This window comes from Delphinapterus leucas, chromosome 2 (assembly GCF_059928025.1).
Source record: "Delphinapterus leucas isolate spDelLeu-1000000601 "Yukka" chromosome 2, BTC_Dleu_Yukka2, whole genome shotgun sequence".
NCBI classification, from domain to species: Eukaryota; Metazoa; Chordata; class Mammalia; order Artiodactyla; family Monodontidae; genus Delphinapterus; species Delphinapterus leucas.
Genome location: NC_143130.1, coordinates 10969041 through 10982930, shown reverse-complemented (window position 1 = coordinate 10982930; position 13890 = coordinate 10969041). Strand labels below are relative to the sequence as shown.

Genomic DNA, 13890 nt, shown 5'->3' with positions numbered 1-13890 from the left:
CTCTGATCCTCACTTCCTTATCTCTAAAATGGAGATGCCAATTCCTACCTCTGAGTTTTGTGCTAAATATTACATTGAGTTATTCTCAAGTTTTGGCATAGTGCATGATCCACAGTAGTTTCAGCCAAATCTTTCATGAAATGTCAACACACCCAATGCCTGGGCTTGAATCTTGCACAAGATGCTTTGTTATGCTCATGACACGTCTCTTTTGAATACAACTATACGGATTTGTGCAATTACCCAGTAGCTGTGTAGTATAAGTCATTTTCTCAGGCTATTGATGAATATTCTTCACATGGCGGAACCAAAATCCTTACTAAAGAGAAGACAAATTACGTTGATTTCTTTTTCCAGTCAACCAATTCTGTCGTTCAATATTAGATTAGATAAATCAGAGCAGTTTTCATTGTAAAATCCTGTAGGTTAGTACTGAGTAATCTGTTGTTTTTAAAATTGACTTGATGAGTATTGTTTCTAGTATAATGTATGTAACATATATATGTAATTGTTCACCTAGTTACATTCATTGTGTTTTAAGGGCCCTTATCCTGAATCACTTTCTTGGCCAAATTATTATGAAACTTTTTTCATATGAAAATGGAACTACCAAAATTTCAGTATGAATTTACATCTATAGGGCGTTTGCCAAGCAAAAACCATTCTACTGTTTTTTATATTTCAAACTTAAGCACCTTAATAGAAATAAAGCTGCTCTTTCAAAGTCTTCTAATTTATTCCAAATACTCTCAGTGGGAAGACGTGTATTTCTATCTTTGTAATCAAGATGTGCTACTGCCTGGTGTTCTTTTCATCATCTCATATTTTCCCACGTGGCTAGGTAGTATTTTGTAATCTTTAAAAATCTGTGCAAGCAGGCTTGTTTTCAATTATGCATTATGACCAGTGGATAATCAACTCCTTCACTAACCTAATTAGTAGGGAAATGTGCAGGGCACATCACTTTTCTGTGGCAGACTTCATCTGCAGGTTTCTGAAGATGGCCACAGCAATATATGCCATTCCACTTGACCATCTTACAATATGATGATTATGCTAATCTACCACTGAGTGGTGGCAGTCTCTGTTCCTTCCCCTTGAACTCAGACAAATCCCTGTATCTGCTTTGACTCACAGAACATGGTGGAAGTGAGTCTGTCAGATAAGAGGCGATGTGGCTTCCACCTGCTTCTCTCTGTCTCTGTCTGCACTTGCCTTGGGAACCCAGCGGCCATGTTGTGAGGAAGCCCAAACCACATGGAGAAACCACACAGAAGAATTTCAGCCTCAGCTAAGGTTCAGGCTAACAGCCAACATCACCCGCTAGACAGGCCTTCAGATCAGAGCTACCCATAGAACGTTCTGCAATTATGGAAATTTTCTGTTTGTGCTAATATGGTAACTTACTACCACATGAGGCTACTGAGCAATTGTAATGTAGCTAGTGTGAATGAAAAAGTGAATTTTAAATTTCATTTAACTTTATTTCATTTAAATTTAAATAACTGCATGTGGCTAATGGCTGCCACACTAGACAGTTTAGCCCTCAGCCTCTGAATCTTCCTGCAGAAGCAACAAACATCACGGAGCTGAAACAAGCCATCCCCACTGTGCTCTCTCCATATTCCTAACTCTTGGAAGCATGCGAGATAATAAAAGAATTATTGTTGGTTTAAGCCACTCAGTATTGGGGTGATTTGTTACACAGCGGTCAACAATGAATACATTCTACTATTCTGTTTGATTTTTTTTGTTCTCTACAGCGAATAAAGATGCACAAGCCTCTTCCATCTTTTACAAGGCCTCTAGCTATGGTTTTGTGTCTCTTCTCTTCACAGCCAGATTTCTTGAACAAATCATCTAAACTTTACCATCCTCACACACAGCTTATTCACTAGTCAACACCCACTAGGATCTGGATACGGATGAGGTCACAGTAACATTAGTTCAGGCTTATTCCTATCACTTGGAAATTGCAGGACTTCAGAACCCACACCCTGTCTCCGTGTTCTCCCCTACCTATTTCTGAGCAAAGCTCACCCTGGCAGAAAAAGCCACCCTTTTGTGGATGAGAAATTGCAAAAACATAACCTTTTCTGGTGGCCTAGAAAAAGAAACCCCTTTAAGAAAAGGACACGCCTACCTGAAGGCTGATGCAGTCCATGGCTTGACAAGTGGCATGTGGGCTGGATTTCAGCTCCTCCTTGCTCCCCTCGGCCAGGCATCCTTGCCTAGGGTACCAGCAGCATGGACGGTACGACCCATGCAGTAGTTGTGTGTCCGGGATGCTCAGAGCTTTCTCACATGTGGCCATCAACATTCCTCCCATGGGCTGCTCTGGTCCCCTGTGGAAGCCTGTGGCCTGTGAAGTCTCTGGAGGGGGCATCCTGTGAAGCGCCCTGAATGTGGACACCCTTCCCAGCCCAAGAACTCCCCTAACTGCAGAATCCTTGGGATCCTCCAACGGAGCTGCTTTCCCAGGACTTCTCCCACTCTAAAGCTGCACCATGATCCCCAGTGAGATGTGGAGACCAGCCTGGCGGCTCCACTGTGTGGCATGATGGCTACTAGGAAAACAGCTCTTTCTGCTGACATCTTTGCCTACTTTTCTCCACAGGGTTCAGAACCACTCATGGGGTACGGCTGGGGCCATGGAGCCTCGCGGCCCTCTCCACATGCATCCACTTTCCTTACTCCGCACACTTCCCAGCACCAAATCCCAGATGTCCCTCCGTGATCCTCTTTTCCCTTCGTGAAACTCGCCGGCCCAGTGGTCCTCAGACGTCATCAGGGCACCCAAAGGAACTTTACGATGGTAAACTAAGTAAAACTCCCAAATGCTATTTTTTGCCCAAATTAACCAGACATCCGGGTCGAGAGTGTGGTTTAGGGTTTCAGTTTCCTAGAACACAGTAACTCTTACAGAAGTGGGGAAATATTTCCACGACAGCGGGTCTTTAGAAGTGGGATGGGTTACCTTCTGTCTCCATTGGGAAAATCCAAGTTCACCGCACAGGAGGCTGAGGAAGTGGCTGCTTGTGCTCTGCAAGGCTGTTTTCAGTCTCCGGAGGCCTGAGACATGGCAAAACAAGTGACATCCAAAGACATCCAAAGGTTAAACAAGGCGCATCAGGATCTGACCTTCACGCAGCTCACCTTGGGGGTAGTACGTGGTTCAATATGGGATATATTCCAGTCCAATAAGAAAGGGCCAGTTTGTACTGAGGGATTCTGATTTGTTTGAAAGATCCCAAAGTATTACTGAGTATGTTGATTATAACTGAATCCAGATTTTTCCAGGGACACATGCCACACTTTTTTTCCCCCCCTATTAATCAGCTTTGGAACACTAAATTAATAAATGCACTGGTTGTTAACCAGATGATAAGCTTTTACATTTTTGGTCTAGGTTGAATAAACTCAGTGATACTAAAAAGATTAGAGTGTTCAAGAGAAAAGGAAATACTATTCTTCCCAAGATGATATTCTTGGATATCACTGTCAAAATATGGTCTGACAGGAAAACATTTCAGGAATGATTAAACTTCTTGTGTGTTTAATGAATTTTTCTTTTTCAGCATTAACTCTCACAAATCCTTCTCAAAATCTTGTGAAGTAGATCAACTTCCTTTCTAATTTGAATAAACCTACAGTCCTCAAAAATGATACTGATGTTTACTAAGATTCAACATTTAAAAGAAAATCTTTCAATAATACATACTTTATCGCTAATTTTATATTTAAAACCAAATGTCCTTGGATTTTTCTAGGTCCTCTGATATAAATGTGGCATAGTGGAAAATTATATTTAGAAGATTAATTTTGATAGTTCAAGAAACTGGCCAGTTAGACCAAATTATCAACCTATAACTTGGATACAGATTTGTCCGTGGAACAAAGCCAGAAGGAATTCCCTTTGCTGGTTTGCCCCTTGGGAGAGCTGGGTGTGGTTTATTTTCTTCTCTGACTGGAACAAAGATATGCAGGAAAATCTTCTTTTACAACTGAAATTCCTTGTTTTTACAAACAAGCTTAAGGAGAAAAAAAAAAAAAAAGCAGCGGATCAAGGCTGGCTTAATCATTTGCTTATACTGGTGCATATACTGGATTTTTTCCAGATTAACAAAACTAAAGCCACAGGGAAGATGTATGCAGTCGTATATTTAAGCTACTGGCTCACACACAGTATAATGGCTGAAAGTATATAAAAAATATGAAGGCGGAAGAAAAACAGTAAGCAGTTATGAGACATAACAAGTTTTCTTATTCTTTATTAGTTTAAAGGAAGCTGGAACCCGATAACAATACACCACATACGGTTCAGAACCAAACAAAGGCTGCTTAGTTATTTATTTTGCATTTGCTCCTTTTAGGAAGTGAGAAAAAACAGCTCTATTGGCACTCAAGTTTATTTTCTATTAAAATCCCCATAAATTAGAAAACCTCTCATAAAACAGTGGAAATGGAAAAAAAATGTTATTCAGAAAAATCTTTCTTAAGTATCCTAGTTTTCTATAGCGCGTTGGGTCGTGTGATCCGTCTCATAAGGCCACTTAAAAACATAATTCAACCTCTGTATTCTTCTTTAGGATAATACATAATAGTGTCTTGCCCTCTGATGGAAATACATGAAAAATTTATACTTGCTCAGTTTTGAGCACTGAAAACACTTCTCCCTCCACCCCCGATTTGCTGTTTCTCATGTCCTGCATGAATAAAAGGATGCCGCTTAGAAACCAGGGCCTTGCTGCCATTGTATTTTTTCTAATTAAAATTCAGAGTATTAAACACAGTTGAGTACATCCAAGCATACATGACATACCGTTATCACATACCGGAAGCTCCAATCAAGAGCCCTGGGCGAAGCCCATTTCATAACATCATTAAGATTCATTGTACGCTGCTGTTCAGAAAGACTTTGTCAAAGCAGATAATAATGGCCTGTCAGAAGTGCGCAAACAGAAATTTATATTAAATTGTCCTTTCCCTCCTTTATTAGGATGGGAATCTACTTGCAGTTCCAGTACATGGGCTCAGAGGTTCAATAAAAAGGCTTCCAGGTTTTAAGATTGCAAAATATTACCAAAGTAAAGTATTTAAAAAAAAAAAAAGTTAAGTGAAAAATATTTGAGTAACTATGTGGCGGTATAGTAATCAAGCATAACGACTTTATCAGAACAAAAGAAGGTGTATCTCAGGGGTGTGAAGGCAGTTTGAGTCGCAAGGCAGAGTGTTTAATTTGGAACAAGTCAAATAAAAGAATTGCTTTCTTTTCCTTGAGAACCTTTGGGACTCTTCATGTTATGTTATAATCTCAGAAAAGAAAGCTTGCTCATTAAAATTTTTTTTTTCCTTTTAAATCCTGCTGAGTGAACATGCCTGGGAGACAAACTTTACATGCTGGCTTCCTGAGTGTAGTCGTAAGTAGGATGTTATCTGTAGATTCGATGGTGAAAATTACTTCTTTAGACTCGATACTTTTCTTTGCCGTGTTCATTGATCACACATATGTGCTGAAACAATAAAGGGTTTAAATGCATCAGCCTCTTAACAAAATATAATAAGTCCCCTACATATGAACGAGTTCCATTCCGAGTGCGTTCGTAAGTCCAATTTGTCCATAAGTCCAACAAAGTTAGCCTAGGTACCCAACTAACACAATCGGCTATATAGTATTGTACTGTGATAGGTTTATAATATGTTTGCATCTTGACTCTCCTTTGACCCTTTTTGGGTAGCAAGTATTGATTCTCCTTTGACCCTTTTTGGGTAGCAAGAAATGTGTCAGAAATATTTTGATGGCAAGCAACAGAAATGGTGTTGGGTGAACATAAGCAAAAGGGGGGGTGTTATCAGTGGGGTACTGGGGTAGCTCGCAAAGGTAGAGGAAAAGCAGAGCAATGAAGCAACTGGAAGGCAGGAACTGGGGTAGCTCCAGACCTCAGCCCACGGCTTAAGTCCAAAATCCCTTGGTCTCTGTGGTGTTTGGTTTAGGTTTCTAAATCCTAGGAGAGAGACACGGACTGGTCCATTTTGGGTAAGATGTTTACCTCCAGATCATTCAGCAACGATAGGGTCATACACTTGGGGGTCCACGTCTACAAGTTAAAATGATTTCTCCCAAAGGGGGAATAGTTATGAGCTACATGCTGCTGTAATTGGAAACTTCTAGATTTCAAGCACTGACACTAAACAGTTTATTGAATACTGCCTGTTAGTATGGTTGAGAGGAGACACAGTCGATGACGATGGAGAAAAATCAGTAACAAGCTATCTTTCTGCTTTTAACTTCCTTCTTTCCTTCATACAAAATAGAGACAATCATAATTGCTTCCAACAACCTAATACCTACCTTGCTGGGCAGTGGTGGAAATTCACTGGGATTACGAATGCCAAGTGCCCAGAATATTCCCGACACAGAAGACACTCATTAAATGGCAGCCATCATTACGGCTATCTCAAAAATTTGTTAAACTGATGTCATTGTTAAGTTCTTGTGAAAAGGGGGCTGGGGATTTGCATGCAAGACTTACATTCAGATCTCTGAAGTATTCATTGTAATCTAGGGCATAACCCACCACAAACAAGTTTGGGATCTCAAATCCAGCATCTGAGCAGAGAGAGGGAGGAAAAAATAAAAGGAACACCATTTAAATAACGTAAATATAAAGCCACCATGTGCCACTGTTGGCACTTAACCTATGACGACCTTCCATTAGGCAGAAGTAAGTGAGAAAAGTGACAGACAATGTACAGCATGAGCCCAGTAGGACCTGGACCAGAGTGACTCTACTCAGGGAGACAGGACGGCCAGCAAACAGACAGTGAAAAATGACTGCACTTCCGGTAGACAGAGCTGAGCAAGGGCTCAGGCAGCCCCGTGGATATCAAGAAGTGTGCATGCGTCAGGCACGCAGCCCTGCTGTTCCAAAGCAAGCAGTGTCCAATGATATCATGCCAAAGGAAACACTGCAAAGCATGAAGTGCAGTTCAAAGGTATTGGAAGGTATTCCAATGCTGTAATACGTGAATAGGGGCACAGGCTGTTGCAATAGGAAGCCATCCTCCCATGGCACTCAGCGGCCTCGGCTGGTTAAAGGGCTGGAAAGCAAAACCCGGGAGACAAGATGAGAGGAAAAGGGACTGTTCAGCCTGAGGAAGACAATGCTAAGGGTTACTCTAATGCTAGTCTTTGAGTCCATAGTGCACATGATAGTAATTAGCCTTCTGTCTCCACTGAGGGCAGGATGGGAGTAAATGGATTGAAATGCAGTAGGGATACTTAGGTTAAGCAAAGGATGAATATATTGAAAGAAAGATCATTTTTATTGAAAAGAATTCTTAAGGAACATACAATAGCTCTTCTGCTTTAGGTCTTGAAACTATAGCCCAATGATTTTTCAAATTCTTTACAGTATTGAGGAATCTTATGTTTATTACGGTATTGCAAACGAGAGATGTACTTGCTTACTTTTATGAAACAGTGCTTTGGCATAGCCAGTGGACTTACAGCCCAGAGAAATGTCTCCATCATTGACCATTCACCATCATTCTGGTCCTTCTGACCAAGGATGCTTCCACATGGAGAAACCAACTGGTTCTTGCTCGCAGAAAGTGCTAGAGGTGAGGGACTTATTTTTCTAAGGATTCCATTATGTGTCACTGTTAGGAAGCCTATTTGATTCCTCCAAACTGTAGGTTTCTTGAGAAAAAATAATCAAAGAGAAGAAGCAGAGCAGAAGAAAAGATGTCAGAGGATATAAAAGGTGTCATTGAGCATAAAGGAAAAAGTCAATTACAAGAAAGGACCAAAAAGTACAAAGCCTCAGAAATCCGGGAAGAAAGAGAGCACAGAGATTCTGAACTAGCTAAAAGCATCCTAGCAAATCCCAGGAACCCCTGGTTGTAAGGATGATGATGACTTTACAGCGTGCAATGCAATCCTTAAAACAGGCGTGGCAACTCAGACTGGGAAAAGTCAATTCAGAAGGCCAAACCTTCTGAGTAAAAGAACGTTGCGGCTTCCCTGGTGGCTCAGTGGTTAAGAATCTGCCTGCCAATGCAGGGGACATGGGTTCAAGCCCTGGTCCAGGAAGATCCCACGTGCCGCGGAGCAACTAAGCCCATGTGCCACAACTACTGAGCCTGCGCTCTAGAGCCCACGAGCCACAACTACTGAGCCCACATGCTGCAACTACTGAAGCCCGCGTGCCTAGAGCCTGTGCTCCACAACAAGAGAAGCCACCGTGATGAGAAGCCTGCACACAGCAATGAAGAGTAGGCCCCGCTCACCGCAACTAGAGAAAGCCGGCACAGCAACGAAGACCCAACACAGCCATAAAGAAAAAAAAAAAGAACTTTGGATCAGGGACTTCCCTGGTGGCGCAGTGGTTAAAAATCTGCCTGCCAATGCAGGGGACACAGGTTTGAGCCCTGGTCTGGGAAGATCCCACATGCCACAGAGCAACTAAGCCTGTGCGCCACAACTACTGAGCCTGTGCTCTAGAGCCCACAAGCCACAACTACTGAAGCCCGTGCCCCTAGAGCCCATGCTCCACAACAAGAGAAGCCACCACAATGAGAAGCCCGCACACTGCAATGAAGACTAGCCCCCGCTCTCTGCGACTAGAGAAACCCCATGTGCAGCAACAAAGACCCAATGCAGCCAAAAATAAATAAATAAAAATTAATTAAAAAAAAAAAAAAAAGAAGAACACTGGATCAGTAGGACAGGAGAACAGCCAGGAATCAGAGTGACCTACCTCTAGCTGGTAAATGGCTGCAGTTCCTACCCTTATATTGCAGGGCAAGAGTAAAAGCCATGATTGCAACCAGACTGCCTGGGTTCAATACTGACTCTACACTTACAGCTTTGTGACCTTGGCAAACTCTTTAACCTGGTTGTGTTCAATTTCCTCATCTGTAAAATGGGCACAGCAATAGCACTTACTTTAGAGGAATGTTGCAAGGATTAAATGTGTTAATCTCTGTGTAGCCCTTAGAACAGAGTCAGGCACATCATAATCTCTTACTATGTCTGTGAGAATCTTTCTGTTTTGTAAATAAATTCATTTGCATCTTTTTTTTTTTTAGATTCCACATATAAGCGATGTCATATGGTATTTGTCTTTGTCTGGCTTACTTCGCTCAGTATGATGATCTCTACGTCCATCATGTTGCTGCAAATGGCGTTATTTCATTCTTTTTTATGGCTGAGTAATATTCCACTGTATGTATGTACCACATCTTCTTTATCCATTCATCTGTCGATGGACATTTAGGTTGCTTCCATGTCTTGGCTATTGTAAATAGTGCTGCATGTATATTTTCAAATTATTGAAATATCTTGAAATTATTTCAAAATATTTTCAAATTATAGTTTTCTCTGGATGTATGCCCAAGAGCGGGATTGCAGGATCATATGGTAAACTCAAACTCACAGACATAGAAAACAAACTTATGGTTACCAAAAGGGAAAGGGGAGGGGAGAGATGAGTTAGGCGGTTGGGATTAACAGATACACACTACTATATATAAAAGAGAGACCCAACAAGGACCTACTGTATAGCACAGGGAACTATACTCAATACTTCATAATAACCCCTATAAGGAAAAAGAATCTAAAAAAGAATATATATATATATATACACACACACACACGTATAACTGAATCACTGTGCTGTACACCTGAAACTAAGATATTGTAAATCAACTAAACTTCAATTTTTAAAAAATTTTAAAAATTAAAAAAATAAATCTCTTACTGCTGTTAGCTGCTGTTATTTTATTAATGCTGTTGCTGTGACTGACACAAGACATTTGTAACTAGTTGGATATGTCTGAAGTGCATGTCTTTCAACTTCAGTTGAAATCTTCTCTATACAGTATCTTACGTTATTTCCTTAGAAGATTTCTGTTTATTAACCTTGTTGGACCTTAACCATATCCAGATTACATTCCCCAAGCCAATATCTGGACAGGGACATGCTATTGGGTCTATCTGGCCAGAACTGACATTGTCTAGATTTAATACACCCCGCCTAGGAATGAAACTTGTTTTTAGAATAAAGAATCGCTGGTTCAGTGTCACTGGCACATCACCCATCCATAGTGTGCTTCTTGTGCTTCTGTTTGTTCAGCTTGCTGATGAGAACTGCAGCCAAATTATCCCAGAGGCTTGAGTGCAAATGTAAGTCATAAAACTCAAGCTGAAGTCTGCCTATGCAAGTGAAAAAAAATATCGCCTCTAGTGTTAGAATAATAAATAATCAAGCAGCTTGTTTATCCTCTCTGGCATTAGAACTATTCGTATCCTGGGGAGGAGGGAGGAAAGTGCCTTAGATGAGCAAAGTCCTTCGGAACATGTGTCTGAACTCGAGTGTGAAGACGGTATCTAGAGATATTTGCTCTGTTAAGTCTCTGTGTTATTATACTTGTGTTTGCAGGTGGTGGAGCGGTGGCTCCTATTTCCCCTTCTGCGCTAAAATTCAGGCTTGCTGAAGGTCAGTGCTGTGCGTTGTCCGCTCACAGCTCCTGGAGACAGTAGAACACCTCTCAGCCTTCCCAGTGCCTCTCTGTGTCCAACTGGTGGGGACAGAGGCCAAGGCAGGAACCCTGTGCATCCAAGTCAGCCCAGGAGGGGGGTCACGTCTCCCTCTACCCCCTGAAACCAATTTAGCTGAGTTCTTAGGAGTGAAGGTACTATGGAAAACCTAAAAATAAAAACTGTGTACACAACACAGTTCCTGGGAAAGATGCAAATTAGAAAATGAAAACCTCCGGTTGTAGAGGGTTCTATTGCTGGGGAGACCACAGACCATTTATGGGACCATCAAATCTTTATAGCTTCCGTTTCACAAGAATGCCAACAACGAGGAAACCAAAGATTCTGAAATACAAAACACCACCACCAGCCAACAAAACCCCAAAAAACACTTACAGTCAGGTCTAAAGCCATCACTTCTAGGTGTTCTCTTCACCAACAAACTACCATTAAAAGAAAAAAAAAAAAGCTTTAGTGATCCAGATGAAATGTTTGTGAATTGCAAATAGAATTGAACATCATTAAAATATATATTTGAAACGTGCATTTTTTTCCCTCGGGCACATGGGGCATTAGCACAGCCCTCAAATTCCCTCCTGCGGCACCTCATCAGTGAGATTCTGGATAAAAGGAAGGGAGAGGGGCGCAGGCACTGGGGCTCTGCCAGCTGCTCCTGGAAACAACTAACAGAGGCATCGGAAAGAGGGGCTCAGACACACAGCAAAGCATGTCCTCTTCCCTTTCCTCTCTCTCAGGCTAGCGGTCAAATGGGCTGTTTGTTCAGTACGGTCAAACCACAACACTCCAGGGCAAAGGGTCAGTGGTTTGGAATTGACTGCACTCATTGGAAACAGCTTCCTGTGTTAGCATCCCTCTCGTGCTGGTCTGGAAAGACAGAAACAGCGATGATGTGAACGTGGCACTCACCTGGCTACCTTAATCCTGTTGGGCTTGTATTTCTCTATGCTACCGAGCAATGCTTTCATGGTCCTCCCGGTTCCGACAACATCCTTTGCAAAGACGACAGACAAATTCAACCAAATGCCTTTGGGCTGCATTAAAAGGCATTTCATCCAGACAGATGATTCTAGTCCTTATTAATAATGCATCATAATTAGAACTGCCATCAAATTAGAGTAAAAGTAGGAGGCAGAGCCGGTTATATTTTTTAGACAGGTGCTTCTTTCTGGAAGCTGGGTTTGGGGGGGGGATATATTGGTGACTATTTCCTCCTAGAATCCTTGAGCTGTGTTGAAAGGCTAAGTTCAGCCTCTGGAAAGCACGTGGGGCTCTTTATTGAGTGCATTTGGATTCGTGCAGGCGCATTCAAGGACTAAATTTGGCCCTGAGGTTATGTCACACAACACAGGACGCATGAATTTTCATGGACTTGGGATGTACATCTGCATACGCCGAATGGATAAACGCCTCCCCCCTTGCTCTCCTCACTTAATAGGAGATTCTATGGCTGGGAAGTGAGATGTGTCTGGACAGCAGCTGGTGACAGCCTGTGAGTTCTGAGGGTGCGAGGCTGCCGTGAGCTGAGGCTCATCCCCGCTGATGAGCCGCTGCATAATTAGGAGTAGAATGGGCAGCCGGAATGGATTGTCCGTGGGGCAGAAATCAGCTGTCAGGAGCTGATTATCAAAACAACGGGTCTGAATTTAGCCAGGGATGGGCAATGCGTTTGGCTAGAGGGTCTACTTCATGGGTTACGTCTGAGGCAGAACTGCAGATATGTGTGGCACACACAGGCAATTGTAACCAAAGCTTGAGAACAGCTTCCCTGAATTTTTGCCAGCTGATAAGACAGGCCTGCTGGGCTCCAGGACCCGTTCTTTCTTTCTTCTTTTTATTTTTTAAACATAAAAACAAATTAAATTAAATTATAGATTTCCCCTGGATAGCACATTTTTAGGTTAATTCTATTTATGATTTGGATGCCAAAGGGAGAATTATTCCCAGTCATTAGAGGACATTAGCAAGAACACTGAATTAAGGGTGAAGAGAATTCTAACCTTGGTTTTACTATTAAAAAATTTTGGTTCTGTGGGCTAGTTTTCTCTTCTGTGAAAATGTCTGATTCACAAATAGGTATAAGAACCAATTTAGACATGGGTGGCATTAGATATAAAACTGGATAAAGTACCATGCAACTATTATTGCAAAGCTTCCATTCTCAGTTATTTCAAGCCAGTGATTCCAGTTGACTCCTATTCTGTAAATCTGAAGAACCCTAAACACAGTGGGAATTCAATAAATCCTTGGCCAGTTTGATAACAGGTTCTATACTTCGAAACTCACCATTGGATTCTTTCAGCTTCCAAGTATGGATAAAGAAAAGTCAGCTTACCTCGACAATGAGGACATTCTGAAATAAAAAAACAAGGCACAACAAAAAACACAACTATTTAGAATATGAGGCAAATCTGGCTCATAAGATAAACACACAGTTTGCTGAGAGTTAGAATTTCACAATCAGCTTAGCTGGTCCTCTGCCGTCCATCTAACCCAAATGTTTGGAGGTAATCTAGGCTTCCAGATTCATTTTAACAGTCCTTCTGGAATTACTGAGTGCTGCAATATTGGTGTCTGTACAGGTACAGTCTTTTTATTCATTAAATCCATTAAATAATCTTAATTTTATCATTAAAATATAAGGTTATTTTGTCGTTTTTAAAATAGGTCATGCCCACGGTATCCCCCGCGGATCACACTGACAGAGAAGTCCCCTTAGTATCCTGAACGCATTTGCTATATTCTTAACCATCAACCCATCACAACTAGTTAGGGTGTGCATTTTTAGTTTGATTGAGGCTTATCAACCATGCCTATCAACCAACCGGAATACTGGGAGAATACTTGGTTAATTTAATGTCCTAGTTCACAATCTCTTTTTGTTTCAATCTTATAATGAAAACGCTGTTTAAACTGTTAGTCTGCATTCTTGCCTAATTAAATAAAGTGCACTGCACGTAATTAAATCTGTTTTTTTGAAAGCTCAGAGCCTTGCAAAACAAGAGTCATCCTTGAAGTGTATAATGGTGGCTGGGAAGTGGGATTTGTATAGGCACAAATCCAGAGATATAGTGTCAAAATTAATTAAATACATTTAAAAAATCAAGGTAATGCATACACATGATGAAAATCAAATAGAAAAGTCTAAAGATTTTCTAGATGTTGATGCGTTTCTAACTGTTAACAGTATTTAAAAATGCTTACGTATTTTATATTAAAGTTATCATGACATTGCACATTACGCATAGCCTAAGTATTAGCACCTCTAACAAAAATGGCAATAATTTATTTCTTTTTTCATTTTTTCCATTTGATCGAGATATAATTGA

At 41.2% G+C, this 13890-nt stretch overlaps 1 protein-coding gene across 1 annotated transcript in view; it reads right to left on the bottom strand.

Moving 5' to 3' along the window:
- Positions 1–3411: 3411 nt before the first annotated feature.
- PRTFDC1 (phosphoribosyl transferase domain containing 1) overlaps positions 3412–13890 on the bottom strand; it is a 90531-nt gene continuing 80052 nt past the window's right edge. Inside the window, exons 5-9 of the mRNA XM_022580529.3 lie at positions 12897–12914; positions 11471–11553; positions 10940–10986; positions 6534–6610; positions 3412–5513 (exon numbers count right to left, since the gene is read on the bottom strand). Of these exons, the coding sequence (XP_022436237.1) occupies positions 5466–5513; positions 6534–6610; positions 10940–10986; positions 11471–11553; positions 12897–12914 (273 nt within the window). The 3' untranslated portion in view covers positions 3412–5465. The remainder of the gene's footprint in view (positions 5514–6533; positions 6611–10939; positions 10987–11470; positions 11554–12896; positions 12915–13890) is intronic.